Source organism: Epinephelus fuscoguttatus, linkage group LG8, assembly GCF_011397635.1.
Source record: "Epinephelus fuscoguttatus linkage group LG8, E.fuscoguttatus.final_Chr_v1".
In the NCBI taxonomy this organism is placed as follows: Eukaryota; Metazoa; Chordata; class Actinopteri; order Perciformes; family Serranidae; genus Epinephelus; species Epinephelus fuscoguttatus.
Window position 1 is genome coordinate 35,102,630 of NC_064759.1, and position 23,152 is coordinate 35,125,781.

General features: G+C 39.4%; 2 protein-coding genes across 2 annotated transcripts; one reads left to right on the plus strand and one right to left on the minus strand.

Annotated features, from left to right (window-relative positions):
- Nucleotides 1-35: 35 nt before the first annotated feature.
- On the minus strand, nt 36-4,640 carry LOC125893537 (mitochondrial folate transporter/carrier-like). Its single transcript, XM_049584261.1, has 7 exons — nt 4,162-4,640; nt 3,894-4,044; nt 3,680-3,765; nt 2,566-2,720; nt 2,028-2,141; nt 1,683-1,828; nt 36-1,582 (listed from the first exon to the last, which is right to left on the minus strand). Exons 1-7 carry the CDS (start codon nt 4,352-4,354, stop codon nt 1,456-1,458), a joined length of 972 nt encoding a protein of 323 aa, XP_049440218.1. The 5' UTR covers nt 4,355-4,640; the 3' UTR covers nt 36-1,455.
- Nucleotides 4,641-6,663: 2,023 nt separating this feature from the next.
- dcaf13 (ddb1 and cul4 associated factor 13) lies at nt 6,664-22,202 on the plus strand. The gene is made up of 11 exons (XM_049584559.1): nt 6,664-6,846; nt 7,851-8,050; nt 8,138-8,245; nt 8,358-8,447; nt 8,612-8,767; nt 8,939-9,016; nt 9,408-9,490; nt 10,038-10,202; nt 12,919-13,054; nt 20,358-20,521; nt 21,050-22,202. The coding sequence occupies exons 1-11, from the start codon at nt 6,777-6,779 to the stop codon at nt 21,135-21,137; spliced, it is 1,338 nt and encodes a 445-aa protein (XP_049440516.1). The 5' UTR covers nt 6,664-6,776; the 3' UTR covers nt 21,138-22,202.
- Nucleotides 22,203-23,152: the final 950 nt, after the last annotated feature.

Below are 23,152 nucleotides of genomic sequence, written 5' to 3' on the forward strand. Positions count from 1 at the left end.
TTATGATTGGGAGCTTCGAACTACACTGCACTTACTTGATGTAGCCACAAAGTAATACATTTAATGTATTTTTATCAAACATGACAATGCAGATGAATTACAGTTTGGATTTTGTAACAAAATGTTGATAAAGCAACATTACAATTTGTTGCCAGCAAACAAATTAAATGTGGAATAAATGTACTGTATTGGTGTGTTAAGAACAAAAATTATGCCCATTGCTGCAACCTGTTTACATAAAAAATAATAATTTAAGAGACAAACTGAGGCCCCTTCTACTCGTATACAGATATTTTTGAAAAAGGAAATTTTCCCCCTCCGTTTTAAAAAGTAACCTGTCCACATGACCTTCCTTTTACGAAATATCTCTGTCCACACTAAAATGCAAAAACCACCCCTAACGCTCCTCGACGTTAGCTGCATTCCTCCTCACAAAAGTAGTAAAGTGTACAGGACAACATCATGTTTTTTTAAAACTCCTGCTAAAGATCTCATCACTGTTGATTCCTATTCAATTAAAGGATGGAGGTGCTCACTCCAATATACAAGTGATGCTCTGTACATGCAGATGTTTTCCTTCTAAAGCTCATAGACAACCATCCCACTTTGGAAAGTGTCCCACCATCTGCTGGTTCGATCAGGTCTGATTCAAAACCGCTGTTTATGGTGGACTTTGAACTGTGGACTCTGAGGTGGAGCAAAAACACTGGGTGCAGCAGATGCCTCTGTTCATCCATGAAGTAGTGCAGCAATGCTAAGTTTATATGTCAAGTAATCCTTAGACTAAGCGGTGCTAACAAAACTTTACCAAACTGGTAGTCTGCCATTGTTTTGAAAAATCTGCACCTTAGAAGTCATTTCAAAAAGTCTCTGTGACCTAGTTTTAGTGACCTAAAACTGCATGTGGACGAGAAGCCAAAACTTAGAGGAAAACATCCATTTATATAAATATCTGCATACATGTAGACAGAGCCTAATATTACATACACATGCAACTGAACCCTGAGAAGATCTCCAATTTGTTGTTAATAATCAGCTTTTCATATTTCATCCTGTGCCCTTCTCTGACACCAAAGAACATAAAATGTAAACAGAACTATGATGAAATATTTATCAAAACTCCTCTGATAAAAATGCCGACTTATGCATGATTAAAAAAAACAAAAACAAAAAAAAACTAACAGAACGTCAGCTTGTTCTCTGGCATGACGAGCAACATGCTGTTCTCTAGAAGTCAGAGTGTTTGTCATGTGTCTGGAAATCCACCGTTGGTTTCACTGCTCCATTTGGCAACATTTTCAGTCATTGTCAGTGCAGATGAATGCTTCTCACATCGCCACATTCACATGTACACTGCGCACAGAGTTCGGCTCCAGTCTGATGTGTTTCTCTCTGCATCTCTGAATGGCACCCAAGTGTCAGTGTGAGCTCAGAGTCTTTGCAGCTTTCCAAGCCTCATTTATTTTGTCCCATAAGGTAGCGAGACACATTCTCATAAACTACAAAGGTGATGCAGCAGGCAGGAGTGACACGAATTACGTTGGGGATGATGCCTTTGTAGAAACCCTTGGCGCCTTCGTTCCTGCAGAGACAGTAAAAAAAAAACAAAACATTATTTATCGGCTAATTTTAGAGAGTAGGAATGCATGTTCGGCCCCTTTGTGAGTGGATCAGTATCATACCTCCATGTCCGTCTGATGACATCAATAACTCCATTGTATCTATTGTGCTGGTCTTGCAGGCGAGCTCGCACCACCTGATATGGGTATGTCGTGACCACAGCAAATATTTTGGATAATGCGGCCATTGTGATATATTCCAATGCACTCTGTTTGCACAGATAAACAGACGGAGAGAGACGTGAGCAGAGCAGAGTAGGAAAACTGATGAGTCACTTCTTCAACTGCTAGTTACCCACTGTGGGTTCAGTCCTATTACACTTCAAAGTTATGAGCTTTATGCCAGACTTTTATTAAAGACTGAGCATGTTTCCAGACAGCCTGTGGCTCACGGGGTTAATGACTTACCAGCTTGGCATCTGAAGGCACTTTCTTGTATTTGTTGTAGTCTCTCTTGAGCTCTTCATAGGCCATGAACTGCAGCGCCCCGTGAGATGTGCCAAACAGACCAGGAACATAACCCTTGGACAAGTAAATGCTTTGTAAGTCAGTCTTTTATGACACACAAGTATACCCATAATGCATTATCTAGAAATGCACACACTATGACCCTCCCTGCCTTTTTTAAAGACTTTTTGTCAGATTACACTGGGTAATGTGGTAGCAGTTATCCTGCCAAGCCAACAGAACACACATTCAGTGTAATACTTCTCTCTGTTATTACCATTATTCATGGCTTGTGCGGTCTCTACTATGGCGACTATAGGCTGTTGATGCCCTCTAGTGGTGATCAATAAACCAATACCAAACTTTATTTGAGCGTAGTAACTTTTACTTTAGTAATGTCTGGAAATTCCTCTACAAAACAGCCTACCTGTCAGTGAGTAAAATAAGCCTCGTGTGTAATGCTATATTACATTAAAGTAAAAATACACTAATGTTTAACCTTGTATAGTCCTGCCATTCCCTCGTGACGGTAGATCTTGACCAGAGCATCCACCATCCCCTTGTATTGTTTACTGCTTCGGTCAGCATTGTACTGAAGCACCAGCCGGGTCTTGGTCACCCAGATTGGGTTGGTAAGTGTGAGTGTCAGGATGCCTAGGTGAGGACAGGAAGGTATTGTTAAAACAAGGCAAACAACAATTTTCAAATACAGACTCTCCAAAGTACAATCAGTGGCTAGGTAGACATGATTGTTAACACACACAGCCAGCTTCGTCAAATGGTGCATTTTTACTGTGTGTGCCTCCAACTGAAGATCTAAGCCCTTCAACCGCGGATCAAGTGTTCGCCTCAATAGGAAGAGGAAGAGGCATGATCCAAAGTGAAGCTGATTGTAATGTGGTGGTTAGTGCCAGTCAAAACTGCTCTGCTGTTTTTGCAGACCACAGTTACTAGAGTTCACACAGCATGAGATGATAAACAATACATTGTCATTCAGCGGTGGTTCTTGTGCCAAAACATCCAATTAATGAGACAGCAGAAACAATTCTTTCAAGCCAACAGGAAGACCACATCTACACATTCCTCTCAAATAATTACAAAACAATGATTAAAAGGAGGTTTTGGCAATCATACCACTGAAAGATTTCAGCTGGTTAAATACATCTTTATATCTGTTGTATGGCTGCACAAATAATCAAAATATTATTGAAATCCCATTATGGCCAGGCGCATTATTTTTTGACAAAAGTAAAATACGTCACAACATACCATTATAAATGAAGCTCTGTAGCATACAGAGATGTCTCAACCTACAAATCAAAAATGTTTGTTCTCATGCTGTTTAAAGCAGCTAAAATAAACCCTGTCTTTCTCTTTGATCCTCTTTGAAGAAACTAAATTTGCTCAGCTCCTGACTCCACTGGCCAACAAGAAGTAGATGCATGTGACCCTGTGTGACTTTAATGAGCTGCAGGCCTGAGTACTTATTTATTTCTGCTTCCTGTCAGCTACGGCCAGCACGGAGCAGTCCTATCTGCCTGTTGCTGACTGTGTGCTAAGTATGTGAGTGTAGCAGCTAGGCAGCAGCGTTCACACGCACATGTAGGACTAACCTGCTTTGGCTGCAGATACCAGATGCTCTGTGGCACTCAGTTCAGTTTCACGGCCATCCTTTGTGTACCCTTTGATTGCATTGTAGCTGTAAGGGAGGATTAGTGTGAGAAAGAAGACATGTAACAGTTGCAGATCATTTAAGAGGTCAAAGCAAGTCATGAGAACTATCATGGTGCAGCCATGATCCAACAGGTTTATTAACAGCTTACGTACAAAAAGAAGTAGAGGCCCCAGGATGCTCCGGCACCCCAGATATTGGGTGTCACTCCTTGGTAGAGTCCTCTGAGTCCCTCCTGCTGCCAAACACTCTTCATACAGTGCAATATGCCACTGTACTTAGGTCTTAACTCCAACCCATCACTCACTGCATTGAAAGGACAGCAAACACTCATAACTCATTAGCTGAAGGAATGACCCATAACAGCATTGTACCGTTGCCATTAAACAAGTCCATCTGCAGAAGTGTAATGCCATACAGTACCTGCAAACCTGATTTTTACCAGGTCCAGTGGGTGCAGCACCAGAGTTGACACCACTCCTCCACTGAGTCCTGCTATAAGGTTTTCTATCTTCACATGGGTGAACATCTGCTGGACACGTCCAGCTAATGAGACAGCAGAAACTGGTTTGCTGTCTGTCATGTTGACGGTACGGTGGTTTGGAGCTGAACTCATGTTTAACGGTAATTACCCTGGTTAGCTCCTGTCGGCTAACAGAGCACTCCGTAAGGTAACGTTAAAATCTCACTCTGTAACAGTTAGCACTGTGACGACAGCTCATGGGCCCTGCTGACACTGCTACACTGACGGAGCTACCTGCCTCAACCTTCCGCATCCTCACTGGACATTAGCAGCTGGACCACGTTTTCAACATGTGGTAGCAGTCCATGGCTGAAGTAACGTTTTCCAAAATGTCAAGCAGCAATGCCACTGCACGACCTTGCCGTTAGTATTAAGTAAACGTCAAAAAGTCACAGGTAAGAGCGGTGTTTCCGGCCGGAACCTTCAAAGTAAAAGCATTTTAGACGAACGATAACATGTTAGGTAACGTTAACGTACAGTCCTTACGGCTTGTAGATAATAAGCGGGCTACAGTTTATCTTGTTTTATCTTCTTATATTCACACCAACATACGGCAAGACAGACATTTTAGCCTCACTCTGTTACACTAACACCTGTCCCCCGCAGAACAACGTCAGGTAGGAACTAAACTCTGACTCTTACTTGAGGGAAAGGGGACGTGAAATAGCCACTTAAAGGTACACATGACAAGATAGAAATAATAATAATAATAATAATAATAATAATAGCGTTATAAACGATACCGAAATAATTACTCTATGCAATAACGGTGCAAAGTTACAATGTGAAATTATTCGTGCTAAAATATTCATCTGTATGCAGTATCCTGTAACACATAAAGTAGTATGGTGACTTAAGTAAGCCGAATGACCTAAAATATAGTGTGTACAGTAAGGCACATTATTTCTGTTTTTTCTGAGTAGCTTACAGCACAAAAGTTGTACTGTACAGATGCCACAGTGTTGAGGAAATCACAGTGAAAAAGACACTACAGTAATGTTACATAGATTGCCAACACAATATACTGTATGTACAAATTTAAAAAAAAATTATGGAACTTGGAAAGGCAAAAAACTTTTTTCACATGTTCTTAAGTCATAAACACGGGGCAGAAAAAATATTTTAGAGCAGACTTTGAAAATGGATCACAAGATTTTTTTTCTCATCAGCTTCTGCAGGGCTTTAGGATGGACTTCTGTAAATATAGTCTTTAGTTTCTTGAAGGAGATACAAGAGCAGTATGTAAGAAATATACAGAAACACAGATGATTAGCAGAATAGGAAAAGATGACAGAGGCAGCTCTGCAGCACAATTATATCTAATTTTCAAACATTTGTCAAACTTCTGCCTTCTTTTTTATACCTCCAAGCCAGCCAGAGCCATAAAGTTTTCAGATTGTCTATCCATCAGTCCATCCCATTCTTATCTCAAGAGTGCCATGAAAGATTTTTTTTTTTTTTCAAATTTGGCACAAATTTCCACTTGGACTCAAGGGTGAACTGATTAGATTGTGGTGGTCAAAGGTCAAGATCACTGTGACCTTGCATCCGTGTAATTCTTGCTAACCGATATCTCACTAACGCCACTTGGGTATTTCGGCAAATTTGACACAAACATCCACTTGGAGCCAGCAATCAGCTCATTAGATTTTGGTACTCAAAGGACAAGGTCACTGTGACCTCACAAAATGTGTCATTGGCCATATCTCAAGAATTCATACACTAATTATGACAGAATTTCAACTACTACTCAAATGCTCAAAAGCCTTAGAAGTGAAAAACACTTATGATTGAGCTTACACATCATGCATGCACGGTGTGAGAATAGGTCACAAGTAAAAGAAAATGTCTGGAAACCACTGATCTATAAATGAGACTTCATGAACCAAATTTTAACACATAAAAAGTGAATCTTTACACTTCTTTTTCATATAAATTAGAGAAAAATATAACTGCTGTAAAAAAAAGTGGCAAATAATTAAACCTAAAATATGCTAAAAGACCATTTGTTGCACTTGATATACATTAAACACTATTAAACATATGTATTTTATTGTGGCAGCTGTGTTAAGGTTGTGTGTGTGTGTTTATTTGGTTGAACACGGTTGAAGAGTGCTTTAAAGACAGTTTATCTTAATATGAAGTGATGCTCCTGATTTTACATTTTTGTAAAGATAACAATGAAAGTTTGATTTAATGTTAATTTAATTTTTATTTCAATTATTAAATTAAAATTATTATTTTTTATTATAATTCAAATTAATTTTAATTTAATAATAGTTTGAAGAACAAATTGTTGTACTTCCGGTCTTGCTTTGCTAAATTGTGCACCTTGACAGCTGTTTCTTTAGCGTTGTCAGTGACGCAACTGGGAGGACTGGACATCCCACAATGCACTGCGGTCAAACGAGTTTCTTCTTCATCAACACATGGCCAGTGCCTGCAAATATTTATCTTGTTTAACTTCAGCCTAACGGCATTTTTAGGCGTTTGTCTATTTTAATTCCTCTGCCAAATGAAAGTTAAAGTCCTCTCGAGGAACCCGGACGATTATGTCCGGGAGACCAAACTAGATATTCAGCGTGGTAAGTGATAAACTTTAAACACGGATAGGTTGAAGCCATATTGCTGCTAACGATAGTAATGCTAGTCAGTTCCCTCAGTAAACATCAGTCACAGGTTAGTTAAATAAGTCAACTATTTATTTTACAAGTCCGTGCATTGTGACTAAAACACACAAAGTCACTGTCTCTGGAGAGACTGACGTCTATAAACTTTGATTTCAATTTCCATGTATCAGCTAACAGCTAAAACATTAGCATCAATGTTAATGAATGTAAATTGTAGCATATTTGCAGCTCCAGTAGGTCATATGAGATAAATTAAACGACTGCGAAGTAAATGTGACATGTATATGAATTACTATAATGACATATCACTGTAATGACAGGTTAGTTTAATCCATTGAGTACTATACATCTGTATTTTCAACTGAGACTAGTACTGAAACAATGCTAAACATAAAATCCACTGTGTATTCTTAAGCCATATTGAATGCTGTGTGGATATATTTTTACTCTAGGTGGCTCTATTGTTCTTCGATGCTGCCTCTGCTGTGACCTGCTTACATCTTTTTAAGAAATGAATATCATCATATATCCAGAGCAACCATCTTGCCTCCTTATTTAATCTATAGCTGTATGGGTGACATTATTGCCCCCCTTTATTCACTAAAAACAGAGCCAGGATTCCATTAGTTCCACAAGCCTTTAAGTATCTAAACAGTTAATGCTCTAGCACTTTATCCCATGCACTCTGGCCACTCTGTCCTGGTCTTAAAAATGTTCAGCTGATCTGGTCTGTCCGTCTCCCTCGAGTATTTGTATGGGCATACGAATGAGTACATCTGTTTTGTCTGCGTATGTGTATAGATGATATTCTTGTGTATTAGTGACTTTGTGATAGTGTGATAAACTGCCTTTATGATTATGCTGCAAACCAGTTTGCCCATGGGGACAAATAAAAGTATCTATCTGTGGGAGCAAAATGTCCTTAAAGCTTATTAAGCAGCGACCACTCTCCTTTTCAGTTCCTAGGAACTATGACCCAGCACTCCATCCGTTTGAGGTGACTAGAGAGTACACCCGGGCTCTGAATGCCTCTAAGCTTGAGAGGGTGTTTGCCAAGCCTTTCCTGGCCTCTCTAGATGGACATAGAGATGGGGTAAACTGCATGGCCAAGCACACCAAGAGCCTCTCCACCCTGCTCTCTGGCTCCTGCGACGGAGAGGTAACCATCTGCCAAAGCAAGTGACACTGTATACACAATACTACTAAGTGTTTAGCTCATTTTGACATTGTTTTGTTTGATTCATAGGTTAAAGTGTGGAATCTAACCAAACATGAATGTGTCCGCACACTCCAAGCACATGAAGGTTTTGTCCGTGGAATGGTTGTCCGCCATTGTGGATCATCCTTCTTCACGGTGATGACTGCCTTTCAACATCTGAATAGAGTTTACTGAATTATTTGTCTTTCATTATTAGCTGACCTCTAACGAAGATTCTGTTTTATATCTCGGCTCATGACTGTAACAGGTCGGTGATGACAAAACAATAAAGCAATGGAAAATGGAGGCACCAGGTTATGGAGAGGAAGAGGAGCCACTCAACACTATTCTGGGCAAGGTGAGATCAGTTAGCATTTGCTGTAGTATTATTATTAAAGACAGTTGTAGTAACATCATGATAATGGGAAAAAATTGCTTTTCAGGTGATTGTGACATCAAAGGGTCAGTGAAATATGTTTTGATTATAGTAAAAATGGGTTTTTTTTTTGGTTTTTTTTTAAGACCGTTTTTACAGGACTAGACCATCACCAGAGTGAGGCTGTGTTTGCAACATGTGGCCAGCAGGTGGACATCTGGGACGAGCAGAGGAGCAGTCCAATCCGCTCTTTCACGTGGGGCGTAGACAGCTTCAGCGCTGTCCGCTTCAACCCTGTGGAAGTAAGACACCATGTATCCACTACACTCAGACATGCCTCCTTCTGACACAGAGTGAAGATGTTTAACAATTTGTCCATGTCCAGACTGACATTATGTTGTTATTGACAGACTCACTTCAATCTGCCACTCTGCTGATATCTTTAAAGTTAATGGTTTATTTTCTTTCCACAGACTGAACTTCTTGCAAGCTGTGCCTCTGACAGAAGTATAGTACTGTATGACATGAGAGAATCAGCACCACTTAAAAAGGTAGGGTCTGCTATTCATGTGGTACTAATGATGTCAGAAATATTGACTGATACAGATTATCAATATTTGCAAAATTTTCAATACTCATTTTTGGCAGTGTTGATATACTGGTACCAGCTGCACTTTTTCATAATGTTAATGTTTACTACAATTATTCTACGATCCTCTGCCACTAACCAAGAAAAGAAAAGTTGTTGCTGTCGTGTCATATCCTTGTTGTATTTATCTCTATTGAAAAAGTGTCAGTTTTTCCTGATTGCATTGAAAATGGTATTGAATTTTGCTATTCTTTAAGGTAATGTATTGAAGGTAGCAATGTACCTTTCTGTCTCCCCATTTCTTTACAATGACATGATATGATTAATATTTGTGTTTCCTTTTTTTTCTATAGGTCATTATGACAATGAGGAGCAACACAGTATGCTGGAACCCTATGGAAGCCTATCACTTCACATGTTCAAATGAAGACTACAAGTGAGTTGAGGGTGTTTAAGATTGTTATAGAGTTACTAACATGCTTATAGTATTGATGTTTGCACGAAAGGAGGTCTCCTGTTTATGTGCTAAGGAGTTCACACTTACTTACATCTACATTTGTTGATTGATTACTCTTACCAAAATTATTTTTCCAGTGGAAAAACATTTAATTTTATTACAAAGTAACAGATTATTCAGCAGCTTGGTCGTAAACAAAATATTCTGCCCTCCCCACAGCTTGGCAAATAGATTTTGTTACCAAAAAGGTTCCCTTTCTGAAACACAACTCAAATTTTATAAGTTGATGCCATGTCACCAAAACAAAATTCCTAAACTCTCTTATGTCTTCATAGATAGGGCAATTAAACAAAAAATAACCTCATTCTCATTTTCACCTACAAATGTGAAGTCTAGCTTTGCACCATTAATAGATTTTCAAAACAGATAGGCAATTCATGCACAGTCCCATGCTTGTTTTACTGATGTGCTTTCCCGTAAACCTAAGTTTACTAGTGGGGCTAACATTGTTTCTTTGTCTCATCAGCCTCTACACATATGACATGAGGTACCTGGACCGGCCAGTCACAGTGCACATGGACCATGTGTCTGCAGTGCTGGATGTGGACTATTCTCCAACTGGGAAGGAGTTTGTATCTGCCAGTTTTGACAAAACCATTCGCATCTTCCCCAAGGACGCTGGCCACAGCAGGTTAGTATGACCCGAACCACCAGTTTAAAATGATTACCAGTGTCATTGTATTGTATATTACCTGTGAGTCTATTACTATTTCATAATTAGTTTCATAATTCCCTCATCTCAAAGTCAGTGGGTTTTTTTTAAATGGGTTTTTGGTTAGATGCTGGAAATTTGGGGCTTTCATGCGTCTTCAAAAAGGCTGTTGCTAACAAGCAGCTAAATGAGACTACAGAACTTACTGAAAAACGTCATCCCTGGAGCACTCTACTGGCTAGCAGAGCTGATATTGGTTGTTCATTGGCAAAACTAATGCCACTAATTAATGACCTAATGGTCCAGAACAAATAGCCATAGTTGTGTACCATTAAGAGGGACATGAAGCCCAGACATGAAACTGTGTAGCATCACACATGGGCAAGTTGGAATGCTACATAAATAGATCATTTTGTGTTTGAATGCGGTTTAAACTTGACTGAAAGCAGAAATAGGGTACTTTTCAGCCAGTATAGACCTTCATTACAGCACACATTGTGACTCATTATATTTGGTATAATACGCAAGTTACTGATAACTTTAATAATCATCTCAATAAATCAAGCATTCCATTGACATTAGCCAGTCCCAGTGCCCTGCTTTTTCACATCTGGCTCACTGCAATGGCTCCCTAGGACACTTAGGCTGAATCCAAGTGTCCAGACTTCACCGCACTTGCAGACTTGCGGACATTGCGGGCACGTTCCCGGGAAGTCAGGGAGTGCAGAGGGCTGTCTAAATCCACAATTTGACCAGTCCACAAGGTGCCTCAAGTGGACTTTCACAGACTTCCAGAGAGTCCGCTTGGGGTGACTGATTAATAATCCACAATTCATTGCCATACATACATGATGTTGTGGTTTCTCAATTGCTGAAAAAAATATATGAATGTGTAAAATACATATTGATAATCAGGCCTATTAAAATGTTACTTGAACTGTATAGGCCAGAGATAATATTCAACCACATCATGATACAGAAATATGTTAAAGTATAGGCTGTAAAGAGAATGAAAATTAATTTTATTATTGCGGCCTATCAGGCTGCGCAGTGTAATAGGCAAAAAAATTGGCCGAAAAACAGCAAAGGAAGGTTTCTAATGTCAGTAACACCCAATTTATTTAGTTATAGTCCTGTCATTTACAAACATTTCTGTTTTTGAAAATGTGTAGCCTATTAGGCTATATAGAGATGTATTAATACATTTTTGTTCAGTCACAAAAAAAGGCTATATATAAGATTTACATCATGTTGTCTGCAGGGACAGATGAGTTCAGCACTATTCATCAATTTATGTGAAATATATATATGAATATGACAGCAGCGATAGGTGACTGTTTTCACAGCAATGAGTAAAACAATCTTGAGGGCTGATTATCAGCCTCTTGCAGTCACTGCCCTCGCAGACTTAATGTGATGACAGTAAATATGTCACACTACGTGAAACTGAAGTCTGTGAGGGCTCAGTCCGCAAGTCCAGAGGGTGGACATTTGGATTCAGCCTATACGAAATTGAGCCATCGTTACTGTTTTTAGTTCCACCGTGCTTTCAGCCTATTTTCACTCCCAACTTTTCAAATACTCAAAAAGTCAGAACTAATCTAAAGTACAGATGTGTGTCAGTTTTGGGTGTAAAATTATGGAATGGACTGAACGATGAAACAAAAATGTGTAATTCTATGTCAGTCTTCAAGAAGACTTTAAAATTTAATATTATCAAAAGTTACAATGAAATTTGATGATTTGAAGTCATTTTGATGATTTGAATTCAATTTTTCTGTTTAAGTTAGCATGTGTTTTGTAATGATGTATTAGTACTGATGTTTTATTGTGAATTATTCAGTTAATCCTCTGATGGTATAGGATAGGCAAAAATAAGCCTTGGGGCTTCAGCCTACTCCTTTTTCGGTTGCTATCTGATAAATTCCTTTGTAAAAACATGATTTTATTTTTGTTTTTAAACCGAAATAAAGCATTCATTCATAAAAAAAAAAAAAAAAAAAAAAATACTGGCGCTTTGTCAGTAGACATCGGTGTCAGAGACGAACGCACTGAGGCATCCTTCTCAGGGGTATGTTATTTTGAAAAGACACAAAGTATGTAACACTGTTGGCATAAATTGACCGTGAGTGTAAACATCCAAAAGTCCATAGGGCAGGAGGGAGGGGAGGTGAATGGGTCAGACAAACTCCAGACTTTCACCCGGGAGTCCACTGTTTGCTTCCAGTGTAAATTTAAAGACAAACCATGATGTTTGTTTCTAACCCTAATCATGTGCTTTTGTTGCCTAAACCTCAGGGAATAAACCTATAAATTAAGTGTTTTTTCTACATTGCAAGTTCATTTAAAAAAAAAAAAGACAATATGCATGTAACAGGCAGAAACTGTACATTTCCTCTGAAAACGGAAGTGTATTTTGAAAAGACATTGACACATTAATAACAGCTAATCAAGCTTGACTGGTCAATACTTGTTAGACTCCACATGGACTACAAGCAGGAAACCGGAACGCTTGCATTACCAAAATCTTGCCCTGTTGCATACAGATTCTGGATTCATATGCAGATTTTGGTTTATACAGAATAAGTGTTATACAAGCACAAAGTGGATGGATGTGTCTGTTTTCTATCTTGTATTAGAAAACAGATGTATTGCCTTATTTATTTATCTTTTTTTTTTTCCTCTTTAAATTCAGGGAAGTCTACCACACCAAACGCATGCAGCATGTCATCTGCATAAAGTGGTCATTAGACAACAAATACATCCTGAGTGGTTCTGATGAAATGAACATCCGACTCTGGAAGGCCAACGCAGCTGAGAAGCTTGGGGTGGTGAGTCCTGCCTTGTCTTCTCTGTATCATTCCTGCTTTCGCTTATATTTTCAGCGTCAATCGTTCTTTATATTTAAGGCAATTTGCAGCTTATTGGCTGTTTCTTGGTGAGCAGTAAGCTGGGGTCTGTGTACCAATCAACAGCGGTATTTTCCTCAGCTGTCAGACGCACTGCATACTGTATCTGCCTCCAGTGTATTACCTGATCTTGTTTTATGAGTTAGCTGCATTCTTCGACACAGCCATGGCCCCGAGCCCACCTCGGCAGGGCAAGAGTGGGTGACTATGCCAGCAGCAACGGCACTACTGTTGCCAAAAGCCCTGATGGATGCTGACTTAGGGTAGAATCACTCTCAATAAGTACAATGTACCAATTGGCACAGTGGCTCTTGTGGCAGGTGGAAGTCCAAAAAACTCAAAAGCTTGTGCAGTTGTTGGACAAATCACCAACAACAGCTTCAACTAAAAGACTTTCTTTTTCCAGACAACTCTCTGCAGGCTCATAATATCTTGTTAAGTGAGTACCACATGTATTCAGATAATACAAGCTTTGTTTGCAGAAATTACAGCCTTAATGTTATGTTATGTTCAACTGTCAAATAAAGCTCCTATAAAATGCTGGGAAGTGTTCCAGTGCCCCAAATCCCAGTTATGGCTGAATAATAAAGATCAATGCCATCTCATGTGCCATCTCCAACAGCCATCTTTCATTCCTAATCGGATTCACTCTTGCTTATTCTCTTAATGCAGCTTCAGAGTGGAAAATTGGCCCGCTTTTGGCACTTGTTTTACTGTCACTGTGTAGGAGAAGATTTATTCGCAAGCTTTGCACTTAAAGAGATCAGACAAGGGCTGCTCCTATCAGCAGTTTAAATCAGCCAATCACTTAAAGCGGGCCACTCTGAACATAATGAAGCATTAACAATCAAGTTGTACTGAAGGGGTCTTTAATTATCAAGAAATGCTGAATCAAGGATTTGTCTGTCGAGATCAGGACTTCTCTACCAGCTGCTGCACATCACGTGTTTTTTTGACTCACAACTTTGCACTCAGTGACCTTTGACTCCAGTGTAAATTAGACCCTTTGTATTTTAGGCCAAGACCTAAAACATGTTGAATCAATCAGTCCCTATTTCTTTTCAATCAGGTAAAATGTATTTCCTCTGCTCTGGAAACCCTTACTCATCACTTTTCATCGATCTATGGTTGGAAATCCAACTGAATCATTTTGAAACGTTTGGATTGATTGTCATTGATGAGATGTGTTACTGTTTGACTTGTCTGCTCCATTGATCAGATAAAGAGGCGCCACTCTTGAACTATATTAAGGTATTTACAGTCTAATGAAAGAGATGTGGCATAATTAAGGGATAATTGTGGATTATTATGAATGTGGTCATATTTTAGGTTTGTCCATCATTTCTATTAGTTATGATAGCATTGCAGTTACAAAATCGATTGCGGGCATCAGAGAACACGGTGACATCGCTTAAAAAAGATCAGAAAGGGTAACAACCTGTCTACACAAACCACGGTGTGAAAGCAGTGAAGAAACACGTGCTTTAGTCCTCCATCAGTGTTCAGCCACAGTACTGCTGTGTGGTCACCCGTGTCAGAACCCAATACTCAGTCAATGTAGTTACACATGTAAAACAGGGGAAAATAGACTGGAAGCCTAAAAAGACACTTACGTGTGAGTGAAACTCGAGCCATTACACAGCCGGTGTAGACAGCTGTATTGATTTAAAAAAAAGAAGTGTATCTGTTGCTTGGACATCTGTGAGCTGGGAGAGTGGAATGTGGCTGAAACATCTCCTGTGGATGGAGCACAAGAAACACAAGCAGTCAGGCTATCATAAAGGGTAACTTAGGTATTTCTTAACCTGGACCCAAATTTTCCATCTTCTTGTGTCCAAGTGGCTAATATGCACACCAGATTTTAAAATTGGTTCAGTATGGAGTGAGTGGGCTGCAGCTGGCAGCCACAATACAGCCTGCAATGTAACCACTCAGGGCAATATGCACCCTCAATTTACATCCACTAAAAGTGTGTGTTTTTGCCACTAACAGGCACTGATTGTTATTAGAAGTGTCTGACAACATTATGCAACAGATTCTATTTAACTGAACAGTGATTTTAGCATGTATAGAGCCAGCACATTTTATATCTAACTGGGTGAATTAAGAGTTTATTTTTACCAAACCAGATTTGGTGATTATTGGAACAGTGGAAAGACAAACCAAAACATAGTTGGCTAGTTTTATTTTGTTTCTGTTGACTTTGAATGGTCTATTTTACAGTGATAAAATTGCTGCTTATTTAAATGGAGTCTGATGGCTTTGGCGATAGTGATTTTGGGGTTGTTTCTGTTCAAACAAAAAGGATCTTTAACTAAAAGGTCCATCACTGTAGGGTTCCTTTACATAATGTTGACAGAACTTTTTAATAACAATCTGAGCCTGTCAGTGGCAAAACGAGCACTTTTAGTGGATGTAAACTGAAGGTGCACAAATGCCACCAGTGGTTATATTGTGGCTTGTTTCGCAGCTGGTGGCTGCAGCCCTCTAGATCAATACAAGACCAATTTCAAAATTTGCTGTTCCCATTAGACAAAGGCACATAAACATAGAAAAAGAGGGTTCATGCTAAATAAATAGCCAAGTTACCTTTTAAAAGACTACTTTGCTCATTTATCATTTCTCTTGTTACTCTGTTAGTCACACACGTAAGACAGTTAAAGCAAAGGGTCAAAGTAAACGTAGTACAACCAGAGATGTTGCCTTTTCTCATCCAGATATTCTCCGTCCTTGTCTAAACATGGTGCCTACATTAATCCAACAATGCAACCACTGACAGTTTGGTTTGAGACTCAGATATGTTGTTCTTCTGTAACTCCTACCCTTCAGATGTTTACATTTTCAAACTTGTAGACCTCAGAACCAACCAACGTTGCCTCACTGATGGGCACAATCAGTGGCGTTACCCTTTAAATGTTTTAAACAAACCTGCATGTTAACTAAACTTATTTAAATGAGAAAATAATCACAAACTGCAAACTCAGCTTTGATTTACTTTAGTTGCTGTAGTTTTACAGTTTTCTTTATCAAAACTGATGATTAAAACATTGTGAGTGTGCTTACATTTTGTTTTAGCTCCAAAAAAAAAGTGGTTAAGGTAATAAGGCAAAACAGCTGGATTCTTTCTAACCTGTGTTCCCAGATCTCAGCAATTACTCTGTTGAAATAGTGTTATCATTGCTGATAGAATACCTAATATCTCTGCCACTGGTAAAAGAACAGCAGAATGATTTTGATCTAATGTACGTTTACAGTAAAAGTGGCAGTGACACCTCTTCTCAATCTGTGCCATTCTGTTTGTTGCTGCATTTTTAGTTCACAGCAGTGCCTGTCGTCTGTCAAGTCTGCGTCTGCTTTCTTTGGACGGCTGTGTCTACAAGCTATTTTAATTTTCATCCGCACCCGAACTGCTTTTAGAACATCTTGATTATTGTTTTTGGGATTTTCTAGCATGGGTAGGAGTTCTTGGCGTCTCTGCAGTAGCCTGTGTACATCTTGTTTTTTTTTTGTTGTTTTTTTACCACGTCTAACAGAGCTTCAGTCGAATTACAGATACTTTTTGCACCTTGCTATAGCCTGGTCAACTTTTGGATAGAAAATATGACAACGTGGTTTCAGCTGATCAGTCTCAGCAATAAAATTTCTGTGATTTTTGCAGAGTTTCCATGTTGCTCCTTTCTAATAGCTGTCTCCACTCACAGCAGTAATGCCTCTGTTGTATTTTCACACCCACTGAGTCCCATGTTTATTTAACTGTCTTTGCTAAAAAAGTAAAGATCATGCGAGCCCCACTAGCCAAACAAAATCCAAGGGAAGCATCATCCTCTGCTGTCTCACAGTCATGTTGTTGATTTCATACAAATCGTGTTTAGCAAGCTAACCATGTGTGTATCCAGGCGGAATTAGTTTAGTCCAACAGGATCAGCATCTAACAGCTCTTCTCCAACAAATTGAATCTGAGACAAATCATTGCTTTTAATTAAAATAAAAGCCTTGGAGGAGGGCAGCCTGAGCCAAGATGAGTCCGAGTAGCCGGTGGTTTTTATGAGACAGACGGAGAGGGAGGGATGTTGTTGAGCTGGTGTCTTCACTTTTTAACAGACATTGATTCCGTTTTGAATGAGCAGGTTGTCAAGCTGAAGTTACTGCTTATTGTACTGGCCAACGCTTTATGATGTAAGATAGCATACCGCAACTGTCAGTAATTAACAAAATACCACCTGAGCTGAATGGAAACGACATCCTGTGGTCAGCATCAAACTCATTACCGTCTACTGGAAATTCTCATCATTACTGGAATCAAGGCATTTAGCAAAACACCTCAGATGTCACTTCTCTCACCATGGGAACCCAAGATGCTATAAGTGACATAATTCACATTCTCTCAATAGGTATAAATACAACATTACAAGTTAAATGCCTGTAACAAGGTCTCTGACTCATCTCCAGAGGGAGTTTCAGAAATGCAGAGTTAGCACGGGTCATCCTCTGTTGCCGGCACTCATCTCCAGCAGAAAGACACAGTCCTCACTAAATAAAACAAGACCTGTGTTGCTTAAAGGGCATCCTGTAGTCAAATAAATTCTGACTGGTGTCTCTCAGAAATGTTTTGGGGAAATAAGCTTATTTGCTTTCTTGCCAAGAGTCAGGTGACTCTCATGTTCGTCCGTTCAATATGAGGCTATTGCCAGCAGTCGGTTAGCTTAGCTTAGCACAAAAAGTGGGAATGCAAGAAGCCTGGCTCTATTTTAAAATAACAATCTGCCTACTAGCACTTTTCAAGATGTGGGCAGACACTGTTTGGCATAAACCTAATTTTTAACCCCAAATTAGTCTCTCCAGAATAAATTTACAGTCCAGCCAAATTTTTCTTCGATCAGTTTTCATTTGATGTGCAGTTCCAGGGACCAAGTAGGTCACGCACTTTGAGCAGTTCCATTTTTCAGCTTCCCTCATGATTGCTGTCAAATGATCCATTTTAAACTGTAGTTAGATTGTTTTAATATTATTGGGGTTGTATTTTTACATGTTCTGGCTAAAACATGTCTTGGCTGAGACTGCTCTGATATAATATTGAACTTCCCCACAGAACAGACAGACCAGATTGCCAGCATCTTCCAGCCATCTGCGGCTCTATACATAAATATTTTTCTTCTTAACTTTCCATTTATAGTACAGTTGCACAAAGTAACGCTGCCTTTCTCTCTTTTTGTTTGTTGTTGAGGATGGGTTTGGCTTGTTTCATTTAACTTTACTGGAACTGTCACTGGACAAACCCAACTGGGGTCTCCAGGGTTAAATTCAGTGTTAGCACCAGTCAATTGATCCTTACAGTGTGAGTTATTAAAACATAGTGAGAGTTAACATGATGTTTAAGATCTATAGAAAAATGCACAGTGTCTGCCCATCTTAAGTAACTTACAGTAACTTGTAATTTGTTGGGGCGACCTCTAGCTCACCCGGTAGAGTGTGCGCCCCACATAAGCTGAGTCTTTGCAGCGGCCTGGGATTGATTGTGATCAGTGACCCTTTGCTGTGTGTCACCCCCTCTATCTCCCACCTTTTCCCACTATGTGGCTGTCCTATCAATAAAGGCAAAAATACCCAAAAAATAATCTGTAAATATTTAACTTGTTTGTTTAATCCATACAAAAACTGAACTACTATTTCATGGCCTCACAGTCACTTTGCCATAGCCATGTGCACCTCCTCAAAAACTGTAATTGCACCATCGCCTCAGCATCCCATTTCCCTACCAGCAGCCATGTTGTTTTCTTTTAGTGATAACCTTGACAGTTCCCTAAACTAAACCCAGTAGTTGACAAAATAATGTCACCACATGGTCTGTTTGGAGCTATTTATCACATCACGTGGTTTTCATCGGAAGATAGAGTTTGCCCAGTTGTCATGGAATTGGTAAAGACAACTTTGAATCTTGGCTTGTAAGCCAGCATGGATGAGTAGTATTTAAAGTTCTGAGATTCCAAACTTAATGTGCTGATGGGGATCATGTGATATGAACAAAAGCTTCAGAATACCCACCAAATAGATGTAACATTATTTTGTCAACTGCTGCTTCCAAGGTCAGTGATAAAGATTGTATAGTTTAGAGGACTTAATAGAAATTGTCACTGAGAATTAAGGCTGTTAGAACACATTTCTGGAGTTGAATACTGATCAAATAGTGGAAGAAATTAATACTACTTGAATGCTAAAATTACTATTTGAATGGTTTTTTTCTATTTATTAATGTGTTGGCTAAAGTAAGCAAATCTTGGCCTGTAAGTGTAATTACTACCTAGCCACAAAGCTATCACCTGTTGGTAGTGGAGTGCTTTTCCTGTAGGCTGACACGGAAGTTAGCGTTGCTCTGGTTTCCTTGTCAAAAAACCTATGAGATTTTTCTGTTGGATTTTGGATTATTGCGGAAAATAAGCTCTGTGGCAAACAAACAAACATTTACTATACTTCAATGTTTTGTTCAGAAAAATAACTTTTACAAATGAACACCACTTTCATGATTATTGAAGCCTAAATATAATCGCCATATGTAAATAAATTTATGTTAGGCTATAAACAAATTACACCTCAGTCGCATGACCTCATGTCACCAGACTGTAAAGCTGTGTTTGGCGCAGCGTGGTGTGACAATGTCTGTAGTCTCATTCAGCCACTTCTTAGTAACCGCCAAAATATGTAGAAGCTTTTAAGTTTTAGGGTTTTAGGATTCATTCCTGGCGGACTCTATTCCAAATGTTCATTGGTAATGTTGAAATGCCCTCTGTTGGACAGAACACGTAACAACCACATGCTGGTGGTGGCATTTGCTGTGCATAAGCTGGTGTATAAAGTGCATTGGTACAGAAGATATGCCTAAGTCTCTACAATTTAGCATTTAAAATTGTGATATACATGAAATATTAAAATTATTAAGGAATAAAATTTGAATGGGATCATAGAGGAAGACTGACAGCTCAACCAAGACTCAGCTCCCTTCAAATGTGTCTGAAGTTATTCCAGTGAGCCAGCACGCATCACACCAGGACCTCCTTTAAATGGAATTCAGCTGTCATTATTGTTTTTAAATACACCTGTGCTTTTCCTACCATAACATGTCAAAATGTCTGCTGCGCAAAAGATCTATCTTCTCTCGTCTTTCCCCTTCTCTCTTTTCATTTTTAATTCGCCTTTATCTGACCAACTCCTCCTCCCTTGTGTCGTGCAGATGGCCCCCAGAGAGAGGGAGGCTGCTAACTACAATCAGAAGCTGAAGGAGAAGTTCCAGCACCACCCGCAGATCAGACGTATCTCTCGTCATCGACACCTACCCAAGAACATCTACCACCAGACCAAGGAGCTGAGGATTATGAAAGAGGCTCGCCGTAGGAAGTATGTGTTCTTTATTCATTGCCTTTTCTTTTGGAAAAGGAGTTGCTTATTTATCTATGGGAATGATATGACACACCCTTACTGCACATGTGGAGGTGATGGTGACTTGGGCTGTTGCCAGGGTCTGTCTGACCCTATGCAGTCACACCAGCCTAATGGAAAATCTCTCTGATGGGACTGCCCCCTATGACATGGTCTCAGTAGCCCTTACATACTCATTTACAGCTTGTATGGTGGATTGATTGTCCCAGTTTGCCCCGTCGTGCTGTGATTCATAGCTCAGTCTGCGTCTCTTTTTTTCCTAATTACTGGCGGTATTGTGACACGTCAGCCATGTGTTTGGACTGTGAATGATTTACTATCCATGCTTTATGCATTATTTTCAAGGTACATTAGTGTAATCTGTGACGTAGGTGTTAGGTCAACAGTCCTCCTGCTCTCTGTTTGCTCATCTCTCTCTCCATCCTCTCCTGAATATTCTCACCAGCAGATTGGGTTATTCACAGCTCTTCCTCTTTTGTTTTTCAGGGAGAGGAATGTCCGCAAGCACAGCAAGCCTGGAACTGTTCCTGTGGTGACTGAGAAGGAGAAGCATGTTGTGACTGTGGTCAAATAGGCAGAGCAGAAGGAGAGAACAGGAGACCAAGTGGCTCCATCAAGAGATGAGGTGGAGCCCAAGATCACACCTACATGGGACATGCTCAGACTACTCTCACTTAAGAACTGGGAAAAAAAAAAGTTTTAGTTTGTCAGTGTGGGAAGGACAAGTGACCAGTTCTGCATCGTTTGAAGTACAAGGACACAGACTGTTAATACATACAAACATTAAATCTTGTTGACAATTATTTCTGCCAAGAAGGCAAAGCTCAGCTGTACTTTTCACTGTGCCGTTGTTGCAGGAATACCTTACACATAGTACTATTTTTCCTGTATTTGAGTGACTAATGACACATTTTTCCTTGAGCAAGTGTGTATTTTTTATCACAAGATCCACGACAATTTTGGAAGTTAAGAACAGAATAAATTAATCCAATATTTAAAAAATGTTGCATGATTTGGTACCTTCTTGCAGCATGTTTTCAGTGTGGTTTCACATGATACAGTTTTTCTATGAATGATGTGCAAGAGTTGTGCTGTAGTTGATTATTAAAACTACCACAGGTGGCATATAACTTTCAGTATGCTTCGAATAACTTGTCATCCAACAGCTTTGAGAGGGGGAAGTGTTCTGTTTGGATTGGCCACACTCAAAGGCCTGTGGAAAAGCCTGCTGTCATAGCCTCATCCTAACTGTATCCATGTTCGCTTTTTAAGAAGTCTGTCTCTTTTGGATGTCTTTATGGATGTCAATATTGCACACATTAGGACAGTCTTTCCATGATCCAGCTTCTCTGAGAGTGAAGTTTAAATCCCTTCTTTGTTTCTACTACACACCCGAGCAATCGCTCTGTAAAGTGTCTGTGATTTCTGTATGTTTTAGTAAGTTCCAAAAATTGTCAATGTCTGAAAATCGGACAAATCTTTCCTTTAAAGCATATTCATGCCTTTAGAAAAATTAGAAAGTGTTGTATATCAACAGAAGTGACCATTTAAAGTTTACTTTTAGCCATTGTACTGGACATGCTACCAAAATCTTTCCATGTTGCCCCTCAGTTTTGAACCAACACTCTTATTTGCTGATGTATATTAATAATAAACTTCTAAACTAAGCTTTTGTTGTGAAAAAAACAAAACATTAAGAAATCATGATCTGAATCATTCAGAATCCAGAGTCAGCACTAAGTTCCTTCTTGTTTTACTTGTTGCAGCGGCTCACTGTAATGGTACTAATTTACTTAAACAGCCCTAATGAGGTAGAGACGATCCTCTTAATGTTAGCCTTCAAATCCTATCAACACTGCAGCCTAAGAGAGAGAGAGAGAGGGCTGTATTTGGGAACCGGTTGGTGATGAAGAGGAAGGACCTTTAAGTCAGGGGTCAGAACTGAGAAATGTGTATAGGTTTTTAGTCACCTGGTAAATGTGTGCCACAGGAAAGGGTTTGCAAAGAGGTTGAGACAAAGATGATGGTGGGATTAAAGACTGAGGCATCTCAGTATCTAGAGCTACTAAAAAAGCCAGTTTCGTTTTACAGTTGTTTGAGTCAGTTTGAAATAGGTGTGCAAGTAACAATCAATTTTAAGACTGATTAATCTACAGTTATTTCCTCAATTGATCATTTGGTCTAAAAATGTCAGGAAAAAAGTGTCAAGTTCATTATGACATCTTCAGATTGTATGTGACCCAAGTCTTGAGTCTGATTTTTTGCCTTTTTTTTTTGCTTAAAATGACATCAAAAATTTGACCATTGTGTAAAAAAAAATGTCCTCACAGTGCACTGACACAGCTGATGGAGCTTGTGCAACTGTTTGAGCTTTATTTTCCTCCATTTGTCATCACAACATTTCTCACATCAGCTGGCACCAAATCCAGTGTGTACTTCACACTATCAAAACAGGACTGACTGGAACCACATGCCACACCTGCACTTACACTCACAGTCACTAGTCATATTGTGTATTTATCTTCCCACTTCACGTTTCCCTCTGTCACACAGCTCATGATCTGGTTATGAAATATGCATCATGCTCTT